At 34.3% G+C, this 19,109-nt stretch overlaps 1 protein-coding gene across 2 annotated transcripts in view; it reads right to left on the reverse strand.

The window, feature by feature from the left end:
• Positions 1-19,109, reverse strand: part of CNTN1 (contactin 1) — a 275,742-nt gene that overhangs the window by 132,267 nt on the left and 124,366 nt on the right. For both annotated transcript variants that reach the window (XM_081082844.1, XM_081082845.1), the window contains exons 3-4: positions 2,490-2,624; positions 1,113-1,145 (exon numbers count right to left, since the gene is read on the reverse strand). In XM_081082844.1, the coding sequence (XP_080938970.1) occupies positions 1,113-1,145; positions 2,490-2,550 (94 nt within the window). In that variant the 5' untranslated portion in view covers positions 2,551-2,624. The remainder of the gene's footprint in view (positions 1-1,112; positions 1,146-2,489; positions 2,625-19,109) is intronic.

Consider the following 19,109-nt stretch of genomic DNA (forward strand, 5'->3'; position numbering starts at 1 on the left):
AAAAGGGTAATATGCTAATTAGACCGGGATACCTTCCAGACATCCTTCCAGACAAAGCCATGGTGGCAGGGCCGAGGCAGAGGTGGTTAGGGGCTATCAGGACAGGAGGGGAGGGAAGTTGGAGGTGATCAGGCTGATAGCCAGGGGTGGGCAGTTGGGGGCAAGCAGGCCAGTAGGCAGAGGGGTTAGGGGCAATCAGGCATGCAGGCAGGTGAGCGGTTAGGAGCCAGTAGTCCCAGATTGTGAGTTGGACATCCCCCGAGGAGTCCCAGATTGGAGATGGTGCAGGCTGGGCTGAGGGACACCCCGCCTCTGTGCTCGAATTTCATGCACCGAGCCACTAGTAGTCTATAATAAACAATACATTTTGCAACATCTTTGGACTCCTTCTTAAACTGAATGTTAAGGTTCTAAGTCTATTACCTTTAGTTCTCGTTCTCTCTCTCTCTCTCTCTCTCTCTCTCTCTCTCTCTCTCTGTCTCTCTCTCTAATGTTCAATAAGTTAAAATTTTTTAACTTATTAAAAAATAAGTTAGGTTTTTACAATATTTAAAATATTATTGCAAAATTTAGTAGCATAAGATTGTTACAAAGAATACAGGAACAACACAGGCCACATTGAATATTTTCCATCTGTTGCAAGCCTCTAATACAGTGATTTTCAACTGCTGTCCTCAAGAATTTTTAAAACATGCAATACTTGATTATTTAGTCCTATGAAAAAAAAAATGGCAACAGCCAACACCAAAATAGCCATCCGGAGTGAATGAATCAAAATTATACCCATCTTTTTGTCAGATCAGCAAAAATTATAATATATTTTTTTGGTGTGCCTCAGAATTTTAGTAATTAGTTTATGTATGCCATGAAATTAAAAAGGTTGAACATAACTGCTCTAATAGGATATTTATGTTATTATATCCATTCATTCATTCATTTTGGCCATCAAACATGTTGCCTTATAACTCCAGATAAAGCTTCTTACAAAATTTCCACAGGTTTAACATTAACCATTTGGCTTTAAGTTTATAGAATAGGTAGCTTAAAACACAGATGAAATATGATTCATTTGAGGAAAGTTATTTTTAAAATTTACCCTTTCATCAACTTACCTCCATGACCATACCTTCTGTGCCATGTAAACTCTAAAAATGAAAGAAAAAAGATTTTAATCCCAAAGCAGCTCTTCAAGTTGTGGTTTCAAATATTACTCAACTACTGAGGTACTAGTTAATGAAATGAAATTACCTGTCCTTTACTATTAAGGTTAAAGTATCAAAGCAGCTTTGCAGACATTTGTCTTTGCAGTTTAAAGTTGTGGTGTTAAAATTTATGGTCAAAAAAATTAGAAAGAATATTTAGTACTAATAAAATTATTTTATTTTTATTTAATTCATAAAAATAAGACAGTGACAATAACCCTACCACAAAAATTTTCCTTATTATATTTGCATAACATATGTATATACGCATATAAATATATATGTATAATTTCTGTTGTTATATCAATGTCATTAAAATTTTAAGTACTGCTTAAATTATAGACTTTTGGGATTCTTAAGTCATGATAATTACTCCCCAAAATAAAATAGCATTTTTAATTTCTATTATAATAAATAAGATACAATAGAATGTCCATTAGTGCATCATTAAGCAATCAATGGGGATTGCTAAATGATAGGATCCATTTATGTCTTGATTAATAGCAACTCAACAAGTATTTACTTAGTTAAGGTAATAGAGATAGAGGTATTACAAAAACTGATGTTAGAAAACATGCTGCTTCAGAGAGAAATACGATATATCTCTCTGTGTAGAAAAGATTTCTGAATCCTTCAAATTTTGTCTTTGAAAAATAGTATTTGTTTGTCCTAAAAACTGCAGCATTCTTAAAACTGCTTTGTTATGTTTAATGTGCCTGCACATATTTATAGATTATTTTAAAATTGTTTTTCATAAGACTGACTAGCCATTTAATATAAGTTAAATTATATTAACAACTAAATAAAGAAGAAAGGTAACAAAAGCTTAAAACCAAGTACTAATTACTTTGCCATATTTACTTTTATTTATGCTAATAAGGTTATTTAAGTCTATTGTATCTATATAGTGAACATACTATATAATGATGAATTGTTAACTGTCTTTTCCAAACTACACTAAATGCTTTCAAGTTGAAATAGGCTACAGTAGAACTATTAACCCCCCAGGAATCAACAAATGCTACTCAGCAGTGTTTTTTTCCCTCCCAGAGATCCTGATTGTACACATTTACCAGCATACCACTACATAAGATTGACTGAGTCTTGTTAAATTTTAATTGAAAGTAAATTAAAAATAGAGTCCACCTTGATATATATTAATTTATTTGCATGGCCCAGGTGTCAAAAGAAAATATTCTAACTTTCTACACCAGATTTAATGACGTGAACACACACATTGATTATTTAGACATTAGTTATGGATAACATGCAAAGGGTATTTCTTACCTGATAGACAGGATGTAAAAGATAATATCACAAGGTGACTAACCAGCAGCCACATTTTCATCTTGTGTCCAGTAGAGGTTAAGTTCAATTTTCAAAAAAAGCTTAAGCTTTATGGCAGTTGGATAATATTAAAAGCTGCATCAAGGAAAGAAAAAAAGAAAAGAAGGGAAGCAAAAGGAAGGAAAAATGTTTGTCACTTAGGAGCAACAGCATTATTAATTTTACCTTATTTTATATTCCTTGTTTTTAGACTATAGTTTGTTTAAATACTTTTGTAAACCCCTGTAATAGTGGAAAGAGTAGACTCAGCTGCCTCCTAGTACTGACACTGTATGACCATAAGCAAGCCAATCAATTGGTATGTTTTAGCTTCTAACAGTTTAACAATTGAGTATGATATTATCCTTTCTACAAACTGCACAGTTGTAAACATTTCAATATCATTGTTTTAATTAAAAATTGAATTTGTCTGAAGGGCTGGTAGGTACAGAGATTCAACTAGTGATTTATTTGTATAAGAGCTTTGAGAAACTCAGACATTATAAACTAGCATTATTTGTTGATGGTTTGTGGAAAATTTTCACCAAAAATGCTGATTCTTAAATGTTAAAATATATTAATTAATACTAAAGTTGTTCCCCTTCACTTCTTTCTTTTATTCATTCCAAAAATGTAAATAATTGCTCCTCCTAAGTCAGCAAGGGAGAATCTAGGATTTGTGGGGCCAAATCATTAAAAGTTGGAGAGCTGTATTTAAGAACAAGAGGAGAAAATTACTAATACAAACTAAGCTATAAAAAGAATATCTTGCTTTTATAAATTCCCTCCAAATTTATGACCACGTGATTATATCGGTGAGGCCTTCTGTATTACACCCAGGGCCTTGGAATAGCCTCACGTAAATGAGAGGACCCACAACTTAAGCTTCATCATCTTTGTGGTAAACCCACCCCTACGAACAAGCATATAGACAAATGCATAAAAAAGAAAGACATAGTTTGTTTACCCTTAACAAGTTCACAGATCACTGGGAAGCATGTGTCTACAGTTCAGTGAGGTAGCTGTTTGGATCTATATACTATTAAGCTTGGAAACGTGTTAATCATTTTAATGAAAAGCATTGTAAGAAATGTCATGGTGGGCATAGGTCCGACTGTGGTAGACAGGGCATTGTGGTGAAGGTACTGCAGTCTTAGATTTACGTTATTTGGTGGCTGCAAAACCCAACTGCTTCTTACTAGAACTTGTTGAGAGCAACATGACCCAGGGCCTTAGAAAGAGACCTCTTTAGTTGAGATATAATGGGAGTGTCAATTTAAAAAGACATGTGTTCATGTTTTCAAGGAATATATAATAGCCTAGGAAAATCTCATGACATACAGTTAGATATCATATATAAATTAAGAATGAGCCTGAAAGCAATTCCTAAAAGAAAATACCTAGTGCTATAATGTTCAAGATATAATATTTCAACACTTTCTATATGTGAAAATAAAATGATACTGATTGCTTGCATTGTAATGACATGCTAAAGCTCCTACTGATGTTTTTAATTGTGATGGATTTTAAGGCCATATTTACCCCCATCCAACCACTCTATCCTGATTTGCCAGACTCCTAGCATTTTCAGAGACTTACACAAATATTTAGTATACTACATGGGCCAGGACAAATATATGTTCCCTTTTGGTGTATATATTATTCTGAAGTGAAAAATCATTTATTTTGAGATAAAATTGGTGGAATTCTTAGAGAAAACAGTAGAAATTAATCAAATTAGCATAGGATATATTTAAAAGATTTTTGCAAAGGGAAAAAAAATACTCAACAGACAATTTTTAAATGCCAGGATTAATTTATGATCAACTTATTTTTCTTGGACATATGTGAGAAGGTGACAACTATACATCTGTATAAATTGCATGAAGCCTGGACTTTTAAATTAATTTTATCTCTCTTATTAAGTGGGACTGATCAGGAAAAAAAAAAAAACACAGGTATACAAAAGTGCAGAATAAAGAAACATTTTTTCAGGAGGCAGGGAAATCAATAAGTGATCTATGAGAGGATTTTTACCTTTTTATTTTGTTGATGGATGTATAATTTCATTAGTATTTTAATATAGACCTAAATGAAAATGATTTAAACCTGTATACATTGTTTATATCTTCAAGAGTTTGTCTCAAAATAATGTACAGTTGAATATTTTTTTTAGCCTGTTGGTTCCTAATTCTTCTCATTGAGTTATGGACACTAACTAGAATGACTTCTTTTAATGAGGAAAAATTTAGAAAAAGCAAACACATAAACTATGCCCAAATTGTTGTGTTAAATCAAACAATTAATTAAAGATTAATCTAGGTAATATATTTGCAAACATTTTGCATATTAAAAGCATATGATGTTTAATGGGGCAGTATTAGATTTTAAATAACTATAATTTACCAATTAATAAAGTGTTATAATTTGAGAACTCAAAATAATTCTAAATAATAACTCTAAATAATAAACATATTCAACTCTGTGGGAGGGATGCTGCTGCAGTTTTGAGTGTAGAGGAAGCAGCATTGACCAGAGAGAAAAGTAAATGTAATTACTGTGAGGGTAGCCTTCAGATTTTTAATATTGATGAGTTATGTAAATTTTTGGTCTCTTTATCTCATTAAATTTGCAGGCTTCTGTGTCCACACAGAACAAGTGATTTCAAGAAATTAAAATTAAAATACAGAAGAATTTCCTCAGTCAAGGATGTTTTTTAACATTTCCTTCTCAAATGTGGGAATTAGTGACAAGGCATAGTCAAAAGGGATCAGAGTAATGGATACATGGAACAGACTGACAGAGGTCAGAGAGGAAGGGATGGATGGGACTGGATGAAAAAAGGTGAAGGGATTAGCCAAAGAGCATGCAGGCATAGCCCATGGACACAAACAATAGTGTAATGATGGCCAGAGGGAGGGGTTGTGGGGGCTGGGTGGAGGTGGGGAAAGGTGGGGAAAATAGGGGACATCTATAATGGTGTCAACAATAAAGGGAAGGAGGGGGGAGGGAGGGAGGGCGGGAGGGCGGGAGGGAGGAAGGAAGGAAGGAAGGAAGGAAGGAAGGAAGGAAGGAAGGAAGGAAGGAAGGGAAAAGAAAAGAAAAGAGAAGAGAGGAGAGGAGAGGAGAGGAGAGGAGAGGAGAGGAGAGGAGAGAAGAGAGAAGAGAAGAGAAGAGAAGAGAAGAGAAGAGAAGAGAAGAGAAGAGAAGAGAAGAGAAGAGGAAAGGAAAGAAAGGAAAGGAAAGAAAAGAAGAGAAAAGAAAAGAAGAGTAAAGAAAAGAAAGAAAAGAAAAGAAAAAAGAAAAGAAAAGAAAAGAAAAGAAAAGAAAAGAAAAGAAAAGAAAAGAAAAGAAAAGAAAAGAAAAAAGAAAAGTCAGATCTTTTCCCAAGTTTGGCTCAACCATTCGTTAACTTGCAACTTTGGGCAAGTTACCTCACTCTAATTTTCCTCATGTACAAAATATGGAAAGAATGCCTACTTCATGAAACTAGTGTAAAGGTTGCATGAGATTATACATGTAAAATGTTTACCATGAAAGTATTTCATAAATATCTACTTATTCCACTAGGCAATAGGCCTGTCAGTCTAGGGACACACCTCTGATTTGTTGTTTCGTCTCTACTGTCTGGCACAAAGTAGTCACTGATATACACTTATTGAATAAATGAAGGAATACATGTGTTATTCTATGACTGTATTCCCAAGCACTTGCATTAAACAAACTGAAAATTAACTTCAATTCCTTAAAATAAGAATAGAATTGTGACAGTAGGTAAAATATCTCTTCTTGGGGCTTTCGTCTTTGTTAGAGATTATACATATACTCTAAAAGATGATATTCTAAGTAGCAATATTTTGCAGCATTTTAATATATACTTTACTAGTATTGTTTGAAGTCTGTATTTCAAGTTGAATATGTACACTTCAGAGAAAAAGAAAAAAGTATTATTATTTTGAGCTTCTCTGTGTGGTATCTTTTCCTTCACTCCAAAATATTGCCTGTTTCAATAGGACAGTGGCAGCATGTGAACTATTTCATTTAATGTGTTTCTTGCTATTCCAGTATAAAAGCATCTTTCACATCTTGTTCACACACTTGTGTTCTGCTGGCAATTTGTTCTATTGTGTCACCAGTTATCCCATCATTCCTGACTCCCTGTTCACATATCTGGGCAGTGCGGCAGAAGAGAGAGGCTGCACCCTTCCCTGTTCATGCAGAAGAAAACGCTCTTCCCATTTCTCCCTGGAGGACATGCCACTCTAATTCACAGCTAACTCCCCAGCCACCATGGGCCTTGAACTGTTGGAGGCAAATGAAATAGCAGAGGAAGAAAACAAGTAATGCTGACAATGGTGTGACAGTTGCCGGAGCCGACATTTTTGCTTCTCAATAATCAAAGTAACAGAATGACCAGAAACAGGAACCAGACAAGCATTCCTGTCCCAGAAGCCACACTGTGCTGGCCAGCTGCCTGAATTCGCTGGCTTTCAGAGCCCCATGGCTTCTCATTCTGTCAGTCAGGCCTTACACCGAGTACTGCAGACACTGTATCTCTCCCAACCCACCAGGGCTCGATGGTGTCTAGTGACTGGCGTGTCCTTGCTGTGTACTGGCACTACATTAATTTCCAAGACAATTCAATTTCATTTCTCCAGCACTCTTCATTAAATCTCTTACTCATGCATTAAAGCAACAACAAAAATATAATAAGGAAACATAGCATGACATTCTTTTCCTTCATTTGCCTTCTTTCTTTCCACACTTGTCTCTTCCCCACTTTTCTCTCCTTAATTTAGGCAATGCTAGGGTTCTCCTTTGAGAAATTTGGACCATATGTAGGTATTCAGTTTTTTGGGTTTTTTTTAATATAATTTATTGATTTTTTACAGAGAGAAAGGGAGAGAGATAGAGAGTTAGAAACATCGATGAGAGAGAAACATCGATCAGCTGCCTCCTGCACATCTCCCACTGGGAATATGCCCGCAACCCAGGTACATGCCCCTGACCGGAATCGAACCCGGGACCCTTCAGTCCCCAGGCCGACGCTCTATCCACTGAGCCAAACCGGTTTCGGCGGTATTCAGTTTTCAGCTGGAAAGGCATCATCTAGCTCTTCTGTTTTTTTCTTCCATCATAGGCTAACCCAAATAAATTATTCAAAACAGCACCAACAATACATTAAAAAGCATTTAGCCATAGAAATTACTCTCAAAATATTTCATACTGCTATACAATGAAATGATGTTCCATCAAGACAATAAGCTAATACTTCATTGAACTAATTACTATACAATCATTTACACTGATTGAGAACAAGATCCTAGGAATATTGATTAAATATATATAGAGAAAAAAATAAATAGTATTTTATGTAGTATATATGTTAGAAAATGGTCACATCTCTGTTTCAAAAAGAATAAAAAAGGATTTTTGGGATATGTCAGGAATCTATCCTGATCTACCCTTAACATAGCCCATGAAAAGCTCAGTTAATAAGAAATTTTAACCTAAAATTTTACTCATGATGCTTATTGGCCTGGTCCTAAAGAACATTTGCTATAAAGTTCTATATCCAATAAATAGAGAAAGCTTATTGGAGTTAAGCACAAGTTAATCTAGATGAAAAGACACCAATGTCTCCTACTCTGCACTGTAAAACCAGGGGACATTTTATCTTCAGATTTACTCTGAAATTCTGCCTCTGCTGCCCAAGTCAAGTAATCTTCCTGAGGTGCCAGTCACCCAGTCTGGACCATAGAAAATTAAGTTCCTTCTTCCGACAATTAATGTGAGGACTAAATCATGTATGTTATGGATATGTGTATGGGTATGTGTGTAAAAGTCCTTGGTACATTCCAGAAGTCAAAATAGTAAGGTGGAATCAATAAAATTTTCCAGAGATGAAATTAGTTTTGAATTTTAAAAATGCTAATCCTTTAGAAGGGGGATGTTATATACACTATGTACATTAAGTACTTCCATATCAATATTACATCTTTCCAGCTAATTTTCAGATTATTACACATAATTTAAGCATAGGTGACCCAACTTCCTCTAGATGAATAAATGCATGTTTTGGATGGTCTTAGTCTGTAGGCTCATACTGACTTCTTTAACCTCTCTCACCAAATTATTACTGCCTCGGGTTAATAGTTCTTCTGAAAAGCCATTAACAATGTTTTGGCAACTTACTTTTATGGCCAAATATACTTAGTAAAAATTTTTGAAAAATGTGCCTTTCTAAACCTGGGAATAACCTTACACACATCCAAGGAAAATACCCGTTTTCTGAAGGTGGTTATAAATAACATCCTTCTGTTCTAGAATAGAGACACATCCTGCCCACCTAGCAGATAGAGTGTAATGGTCTTGATGCAACTGCGTTAACCCGTGAAAGCGCCTTCCACTGGATTGTGTGTGCAGTACACATAAAAAGAAGTTCAGAGCACTTCAGTCAATATAGCACCACCAGGCTGTGAAGTGCAATGACTTGGAGGCTGCTCGGGGAACTAAAAATCTAAAGGTGTTTGAAGATGTGAACATTAACTGAGTGCTGACAGCACAGCCTGCATTTTATAAACTGGCAGCTCCCATTTTTAGATAATTGGATTTATGATTAAATTAATTGCTCATTTATTTTTAAAATGACAATGCATACAGAGGAACTTAAAAATAGTGGAATCCCATTTGTGATATTCATAGCACATATTTTTCACAGGCTAATGTAAGCTGATGATGTCACACAAGACTATAATTGATGCGGTCGTGTTTATTCATTGGAATAGTTTCAGGAAACCATCACTTTTAGGTGGCAGAATAAGTAGAAGTCAACATCTACTTTGTCCCACAATTTAGGAGTGTGTGTATAGTGTAGTTAGGTATCTCTTGAAATTTGAAGAAATATAGAAAGACCCTGCTGACTCCAAACTATGTCCCCTATGAAACTGACAAGGTGCCTCTCCAACACAGTTATTTTGATTAGAATTACAAAATTAAGATGATAATGGAAACTGGAAATAGTAATAACGAGCAAATCAGGCAATATGATTTCTTGATTATTTGCAATTCCAAGAATTACCATCTTAGTCAATCAATAAGAGGGGGTTGTTTTGTCATGTAAGATTTAGAACCAAATTTAGAACCAAGCAGACATTTGTGGGATTCTACTCAAACTCTTCCCATCAGCATATTAATAAGAATAACTTTTTTGCTCAAGGGTAAAGTCATATTTTCACTCTTTTGAATCACCAGAATGTAGTACTAGATTTGGCCAAAAAAAAATGCTGTTCAAAATATCAGAGTAATATTAAATGAAAAATAAACCATTGCAGTAGGCATTGGGGAAAGGTAGTATGGAGTAGAACTGATCATCCCTGTGCTGTCAGTGATTTACATAGAGGATCAGGATAAAGAAAAATGAATGAAACCAGGTTATGGATGGGAGGACTGAGGGTAACAGGGTAATCTCAGACACATGGGGATAGTAAAGAAGCAATAAAATGCAAGTGTGCTAAAATTTTTACAAATCACTAATCTATGTAATATATCACCTGATTCTGCCCAAACTCTGAGACTTCTACAGATAAACTGAGTTATGGGGATATATGTATTGCCCCAAGACACACAGCTACTAACAGAGCCAGGGTTTGTCCTTCTATTCTAGACAGATTTAAATACTATAGTTTTTTTTATTATTTAAAAGACACAATATGTTCTTGCTCTAAATGGAAAGAATTGATATTTTGTAAATTCAATGATTAACATACTTTTCGATACTCGAAGTCAATATCCCGAAATAAAGTGTAGGGGCCACCTACATTAACATTATTTGGTTGTGCTTGTTAATAAAATAGATTTACCAGCAACTCCCAATAATAATTAGTCGCTGGGGAATAGCTGAAGTATCTGCATTTTAAGCAAGCTTCCCAAGTAATTGATAGGCATACTAAAGTTCAAGAACTATTGTATTAAGTGTGTTAGGTAAAGGTTAGAAATATTTTCACCACTCACAGAGAGCATGCAGATGTGTTCTGAATTTAATAGGCCACATCTTTAGCCACTGCACTCTAAAAATCAGAAGATATGCAACATTTACTAACCTGCCTCTTAAAATTATGTCTGCCCTGTACTTTTCTGTGGCACATTGTATAGGTGAGAATTAAATACTGCCTATGTCTACATCTGATTTACTTTACCATATCATAGTGAACAAGGCATTTTGATAATAATGTTTTGACTACTACCTGGAAGGTTTCCTACGTTTAAATGAGACCCTCTTGCTGGATTATAATGACATGACTGAATGTGCTTTTAACTTCTCTTGTTGTAGTTCAAAATGATCTGAAATAGCAGAGCCACTTCAAAGAAATGTGCTCTGTGATACCTTCCCTGTGAATCATATCTAAAAACCCAAAGCAGGATTTAATAACTCTTTGACAGCAGAAAAATCCCCATGCCAGCGAGACAGAATTTTCGAACTTCTTGCCTTTTTGTTCCCCCACCCCCTGCAGCCACCATAATGCACAAAAGGACAAGACCTGGGAAGAAACTAACAGAGTTTAAAAGTCTCACTCAATTTAAACTGGGAGCTTTAAAGACTTCCTAGGCTGCAATCTCCCTATTTTATGCCTCTATTTCTCTGCAGAGGTGGCCATTTCTACTAAAAAGGCATTATTGCTACCGTGAGTCTGTTTTCTGAGTCTCCACTCTAAGCCATTCTCCCTAACAGGACAGGATTCTAGCTGCTGCTCCTCTCTCCACAGTATTGGTATGTCCCACAGGTATAAGAGCAGGTATTTATTCCATATTCTACCTTGCCAATCTAAAGATACACATAATTTCTTACTGTCTTCTGACAAGAGGCCCACCCAGGAGGGGAAAAACTTCTATTAGCTGATGTTCAGATTAAGAGAGATACTAAACAGAAGGCACAGTCCTCCTGGAAGAGCATGATGTAATCCTTGACATTCTATCTTTTTAAATGACAAGGAAGACTGAGTCATTGTACTGATACAATGACCCTATAGTATCAGTAACATGACTGTATGTCATTGTATTAATCGTTAACCGATGAGTGATTCCTACTCAAATAATTTAGGCCTTTATTCCTAGAAACAACATTAGAAAATTATTTTTTAATGTACTTCAATTCAATAAAACAATTCAAACAGTTAGTTTTGAAACATACCAGTATATTACAGGATATAATTGGATGTTTGTGCAATCTCATCAGACATAAGTTTGTATTGCATGTTGTTAAAAGACCAAAAAAGGTGTTTCATTTTCTTTGAAGAATATAAAATAAAACAATCATATAAAGGTAGGCAGATGGCAATTTTAAATTATTCATTCATTATTTCATACACATATAGGAAGTATTCTCTACCAACTGGAGGCATTATTAGCAGCAGCATAAGTACTAGTAAATCAAAGGTTATATATTCAGTAAGGGACTTTCTAGATTAGAGCGTATCAATAGCAGATTGTCTCATTCACTTTTCTATAACCATATTGCCTAAAATCATGCCTTACACACTAAAGATACTTAGCATCTGTGGAATAAATTTATTGAGCAATTGCTAAGGTAAATCACTGGTCTATATTTCACAGGAAGATCCATGCTGCCGGTGTAAGTGGCAAAAGTGAAAGTACAAAGTAGCAAAATAAAGGTCAATTCAGAGAACCCTGAAGAGTTTGACATTTCAAAAAGATTTGTTGAGATAAAAGTGCTGGAGAGCATTATGCTAAGCGAAATATATCAGTCAGAGAAAGATAAATATCACATGATCTCACTCATTTGTGGAGTATAATGAACAACATAAACTGATGAACAAAAACAAATCCAGAGATAGAGAAGCATTGATCCAATGCTCAAACCTCAGAGGGAAGGTAGGGGAGGGAGGGGGTAAGAGGGAGAGATTAACCAAAGGACTTGTATGCATGCATATAAGCATAACCAATGAATGCAGACACCAGGGGGTGAGGGCATGAACAGGATTGAGGTGGGGGAGCAATGGGGGGATAAGGACACATATGTAATACCTTAATTAATAAAGAAAAATAATTTTAAAAAGTGTAGTCAAATTATGCCATGAATTAATGCCATGAATTGCACTTTTGGTTCCTTCCAGAAGCAGGGAGTTTCCATTACTAAATTATTCTGCAAGAAAAACTATATCCTATCTAATAAAGAGGGAATATGCTAATTGACCCTCATGCTGTCACAAAGATGGTGGCAACCACAGCCAATAAGGAGAGAATATGCTAATTGACTGCCATGCCCTCAAAGATGGAAGCGCCCACAGCCACAAGATGGTGGCGCCCAGTCCCCTCAACCCCACTGGGGTGGCAGGCGTGCCTGCCTCCAGAGTCCCCCAGTCCCCTCAGGCCCCCAACCACCCAGGGCCAGCTTGGGGTGCAGGCAAGCTTCAGATGTCAGCTGCTCAGTCACCCAGGGCTGGCCCGAGGCACAGGCAAGCTTTGGATGGCGACTGCCCAGCCGCCCAGGGCCACCTGAGGCTTGTGCTGCCAGCAGTGGCAGCATCAGAGGTGTGATGAGGCGTCACCTTCCCCTGATTGCTGGGTCGCCTCCTGCCCCTGAGGGTTCCAAGACTGTGAGAGGGGGCAGGCCGGGCTGAGGGACCCCCCCTCCAGTGCATGAATTTTCATGTACCGGGCCTCTAGTATGTATATAAAAGCTTAATATGCTAAGTGTCCAACTGTTCAACTGGTCGCTATGATGCACACTAACCACCAGGGGGCATATGCTCCAACCAGTAGATTAGCTTGGTGCTGGGGTCTGGCTGATTGGGTCAGGGCAAGATGGGCTGGACACACCCTGCAGCCCTCCTGCAGTCCCTCCTCGGCCTTTAAAATATTTCTTCTAATTAATTTCCTTTCAATGTGCATTAATCCGTGCACTGGGCCTCTAGTACCACTATAATATTTAATAGTCAGTGCTTCGGTTAACGAATGTTCTATTCTTCTGGCTCTTTTCAATGCTACATTACAAGAACAGATATAAGAAATCTCCCTAACTTATCCATCCTGGTACCCTCACAGCAGCATGGAGGTTTCAGATTTATAGTGATAGCATGTCTTAGGCTGTACAGAGAACTTTATTCCTTTTTATTCAAATCTGTTCAAATATCAATTAAATTTCCAATGTGGCAAGACTGAATACACCCCTCCATTTATATAAAATTATGGAACAAAGGTATGAATTATTCAAAAGTTGAAATCTAAAAGAAAAGGATTCTATAGCTTCTGATAATAATTTTATTCCCTCTGACTGTAATTATTTATTTGTATCAAATCCAAGTCTCATCAGTTAGCAAATACTTACTGAGTACCAATTTTGTGAAAGACACCACACAAGCTCTAGTTGGTAATATAAGAAGCAAATCCTCAAACTTCAGAAGCTTAGAGTCAACTTAGACACAAGTATCAGAGCACTCTGAAAGAGATCAACCTTGATCCTTGCTACCAATAGGAATCTTTGCCTCTGCATTTACTATTTCAATAAAAATCCAAATATCTGAAGTTTAGTGAACAATTTAAAATCCAGTTTTATCTTCAGAAAATTTAAGTCTCTTATACTCTCTGCCTCAAAAATCAGTGATATGCCAGCATTTCATAATTCATCCAACAAATATCTATTGAGTATCTTATGTCAGACATTATCCCAAGTTATAGAAATAAAAAAAGTCAATTTAAAAAGTTCTTAGCTTAATAATTAATGTTCTTATGCTTCATAATCTCTCAGTTTGCAAACCAGGGTCTGTTAAGAAATTTAAGTAATAACACAGTAATCTTCATATGTACCAGTGATGTAGTTACTATTACTAACCTCAGCTTATGTATGAGAAAACAAAAATCTCTCCTATATTTTAACACCTAAATCAAGCTGTATCCTTATACAAAGACTATCCTTGGACAATCTCCTTCTATGAGGTCTTCTCCCTTGTCTAAAACTTGAGCATTTGTTTGACTCACTCATTAATACCTTATTATAATGTCCTTTCTTATCTTTCAAGTGCAACTGAATAGAGGGACATTTTATTAGAAAACATATTTGAAGATAACTTCAGAGATTGAGAAAATGGTATATTGGAGTAGTGGTTTCTATGCCCAATTTTGGTATTTGTGATGATAGGTCTTGATGGCTTATGAAGTTATAAGTAGAGTAGAATATCTAACTTGAAGGTATCCTGAATATATGGTAATAGCATTTAATTTTTCATTATCAAAAGAAAAGCCACAAGAGTGTGGATAAAGTAAGATCCATTCATATGGCTAGTTCATTTTGGGCATGTTATCTCAGCATCCGTAAAATGGAAATAATATGTAATTGTGATAATTATATGAAAAATGTACACAAGCTACCTGTATGAGTTTTTCTTTACCACTAACTAGATTAGAAGCTACTAAGGAAAAAGAACATGCCTTATTCATACCTTCATATTCTTATTAAGGATTAAATACGTGGCATAGAGTGTGTGATCAACAAATATACATGTGTGCATGTGTCCATGTATGTGCATATTTAATGCCACAGATAGTTTAAATATCATAGAAGAAAAGTGACAATTAAAATAAAAAGCACCACACCTATGAATGGCTATGCAATGATTTCCCTTTAGAACTCTTAAAGCACAAGAGTCATTACAAATAGTTATTGGTTTGAAGATAATTCCATGTATTCCTACAATTGGGAGGAATGATATGAAACCATCTCTCTTATAGCCCCTAATGAGTTCTTGAACACAAATGCTAATCGTTTTTAGGGACATAACTTATTCAACATCTGTATACTCTTAGTTTCTTAAATGGAAGTCCACCTCTACAAGGACAAGAGATTTGCAACCTGAAATATTTCAGTTTTTAGAAGACCCAATACTAAAAATACTAAGCAGTAGTATTCTGGTTACTAATATTAAAGATTTCATATATAGATGAAATATAAATAATGAATGGTCACTTTGATCATTTAAGACTTGGGAGGAGAAATATGGGCAATACTGAACTCAACACTGGTGCTTTATTGAATGAGAATAAACTTTTTTTTTAATAGCCATAATAAAACTTATGTGAGAATAAACCTTAAGAGAGTACAAATTTTTACATTCTGAAACCTGTGAGTTTCTAAGATCTTTAGTCTGAAAAACTGAAACTATAGTTTTGATATTTCTTTTAAACCCTTAATACATATTACTAAATTATTTTTTAAAAGACTGTCTTAGTTACAACTTCTTGTAGCAATGTATCAAGCACCTGAGATTATATATGTCACCAACATCTCACAATAACTGTGATATAAGTTCTTTTTTGTGTTCATTTAAGAGACAGCACAACAGAGACATATATATATTGAGCAATTTGCCCAAGACGGAGGTGCTAATAAATAGTGGAACTGAGATTTGAACCCTGGCTTGGATTTATACTGCTAATATTCTCCATGTTTTAAAGTCCTAACAAATAAAGATATGAACTATGCTTTAAAAAGGCACGGAGGCAACTACATAGCTATTAGAAAAATCAGTAAAATATTCCAATCTCACTTCATATATCAACATAAATTTAGATGAATTCCTAAGAGCTAAAAAATAAAATTCAAATCCACTTAAAGAGTAATATAAAAAGGAAATAAATATAACCCTTGAATAGAAGAAAACATAAAAATAATTCTTAAACTTCATATACTAAAATTTGTGAACAAATTAAAACGTCAAAATAAACTAGGGGGAAGATTTGGAAAGATTACAGAAACAGTTATAAGGAACTCACAGCAACAGATGTGAAAAAATATTAAGGTCACAATAGATAATTAAAGGACCCGATTGATACTTACATGAAAGAATAAAAATGAATGACTAATAAGTGAATAAAATTACAAAATTCTAAAAATGCTTAGTATGTTTTATGTGATTAAATTTATACAGCATTGCAATTAATAAGATTCAATGTTGGTATGAATGCAAGCTTGATATTTTTCTATATTGTTAGAAGAAGCCGTAACTAACACAATCTTTTAAAAATAATTTAGTAATATGTATTAATGATTTTAAAACAATTAAGATATTTTGATACAGTGATTTCTCATAGAGAAATCTATTCTAATAAAATAATGTGTCTTAACTCCATTTATATTATTACAACAGTACAATGAATATTAGGAAGGCTTTAAAATTATGCTTGTAAGTATTTATAATAATCAGAATCAGAGTCATACAGTTTATTCTATATTATGTGAAAAAGCATAACTAAATATTAAAGAGCATGAACTCAAAAATACAAGGTATAAAAAAGACTCAATGAAATAGAAGACAATAAAAGAGAAAAATAATAGAAAAAAGTGGGTATTAAAAAATAAAATAAGATTTTTATAAATACATCAATGTACATAAGAAATTATAGTAACTATAAAGGAATTAAACTAATCCCATGCTAAAAGTCAGGGAATGTACAAAAAAACAAAAACTCTCTAACTCCTTTAAAAGTTTTTCACTAACATGTACTAAATATTTAGAAGAAATAAAATATGAAGAAATTACCAACATTTCTGTGTGGTAGTATAATGAATGATCTTTACCTTCATTACATTTTCTCTATATCCAAAATCTTTTGTGATATATACATTATGTTAGCAATCAGACAATTATTATTAAAGCAAACTTAAGATGACTTGTTTTTGTTTATGTGTATTTCTTTTAAAAGTGAATATTTTGATAATGTATCATTATAAGCTTAAGATTTTAGCCTTACTCAAATAAATACATGGAAGTTTTGGTGCAACATAAACTAAAACTATTTCCATAATGAAGCTATTTAAGTGAACCTATAACAAATTCCCTTTGGGTGCAACTTTAACAGATTAGTTTTCTGTGTTTGTTTTTTTAAATCAGAGCATGCTACCACTATACTTTTTTGCTATAAGATGGAAGACAACTCTGTAGGGGTTATCATCTTCAAATTGCGTTTCCTAGCAACACCCCTAAAGCCAAAGTAGTGTTGTTGTTTTGTTTTTAAATCAATCACTCCTAACTGTAGCAAATGCTTAAAAATATCTCTTTCATTCTGTGAATAAGCAATGCCAATTTTATTACAAGGCAGCTGCAAAGGGAAAAAAGGAATATCAATTCTATGTTCACTAGAATTCTCTTGATCCCTCTGTAATACTATGATGCCTATGCATTAAGTTTGGGAGAATATATGTGCATTTTTTCAGTCATAGTTATATAATTTCAGAAATACTTTTATTTGTCAATGATTTTAAAAAGCACTGCCACTGTAACTATATCATTTTCTCAAGAACAAAGATAATTAGCAACTAATTCTAAAGAATATATTTAACATAAAAAATTCAGCCTTCTCATAAGATTAGTCATTCTGTAGAATAACTGAATAAAAGATGATCCTCAGAAATATCTTAAATATAATAACTTATATATAGATTTTCTATAATGTGCCAAGTGTAAAATTCAAATAAACCCATGAAGGGACCAAAACGAAAAATCAATGCTTCATACGTAAAAAGCAAGTAAGAAATAGTTGTTAAATGTCTGTATTTTACTATAAACTATTTTACTTATACCAAACATAAAATATGTTAAATTCAAAGCATTTCCAAAGGATATTATGTGTATATGTGTGTTGATATTTATGTGACCTATACCACATGGGTTTATTAAAGCTGAATACAGTTTGAGCTTTAATTCACAATTAAATGTGACACAGATCCTAAGAGGTGAACAAGAGGAGAAAGGGGTTCAGATGAGATTGTTCCCTTTGAAAAGAAGAGTTCCTATCGTTGCCTTTGAAAGGAATAGTTTCTATTGAAACAATTAGTCCTATAGAACAGGGCTGGGCAAACTTTTTGTGAGTGCGTGCCAAAACCAGCAAAATCTCTGACTCAAAACTCTTCTGCGTGCCAACCCTAATTTTTTGAGAACATGTTATGCCTACTTGATATCTCTTAAGGTGTACATATGTGAAGAACCTTGAAGAAATAATAAAATTCATTTGAGCGACAAAAACACAGTATATGATGATGAAAAATACATTTATTTTTTAATGTATACATGTTATGTAAAATTATTTATTTATCTAAGATGCACCTACACTGAATTAATCTGAAAAATAAAAAGTCGATATTAAGAAAAAAAATGTAAATGAAAGATTATAAGAGAGGGTTTCGAGTGCCAGCAAAAGTTACTGGCATGCCATGTTTGGCACGCGTGCCAATGGTCTAGAATAATGTTCATATCACTGTTTTCTGTGTTTCACATTCCAGACAATCTATAGAGAACTCTCTCCAGGAGTGAATCAGAAATCAGAAAGCATCTGGGACACTCTGTCATTTATTTTTGCTCTTCACATCTTTAGAATTGTCTACTTTTATTGTTGTTGATGATACATTTCTTCTTGTATATAACAGGTTTTGATTCAAAATAAGAAAAGGCACAAATATACTGATGAGGTTTATTTAACTCATGTGTCTAAATAATCAGAATGAATCACCAATAGAGTTTTAAGTGTTTCAAAATGCTAGTTAGCTCCACTTGTTCTGTATATATTATT

Source organism: Myotis nattereri (genome assembly GCF_964212035.1).
Source record: "Myotis nattereri genome assembly, chromosome: 2".
Classification (NCBI taxonomy): Eukaryota; Metazoa; Chordata; class Mammalia; order Chiroptera; family Vespertilionidae; genus Myotis; species Myotis nattereri.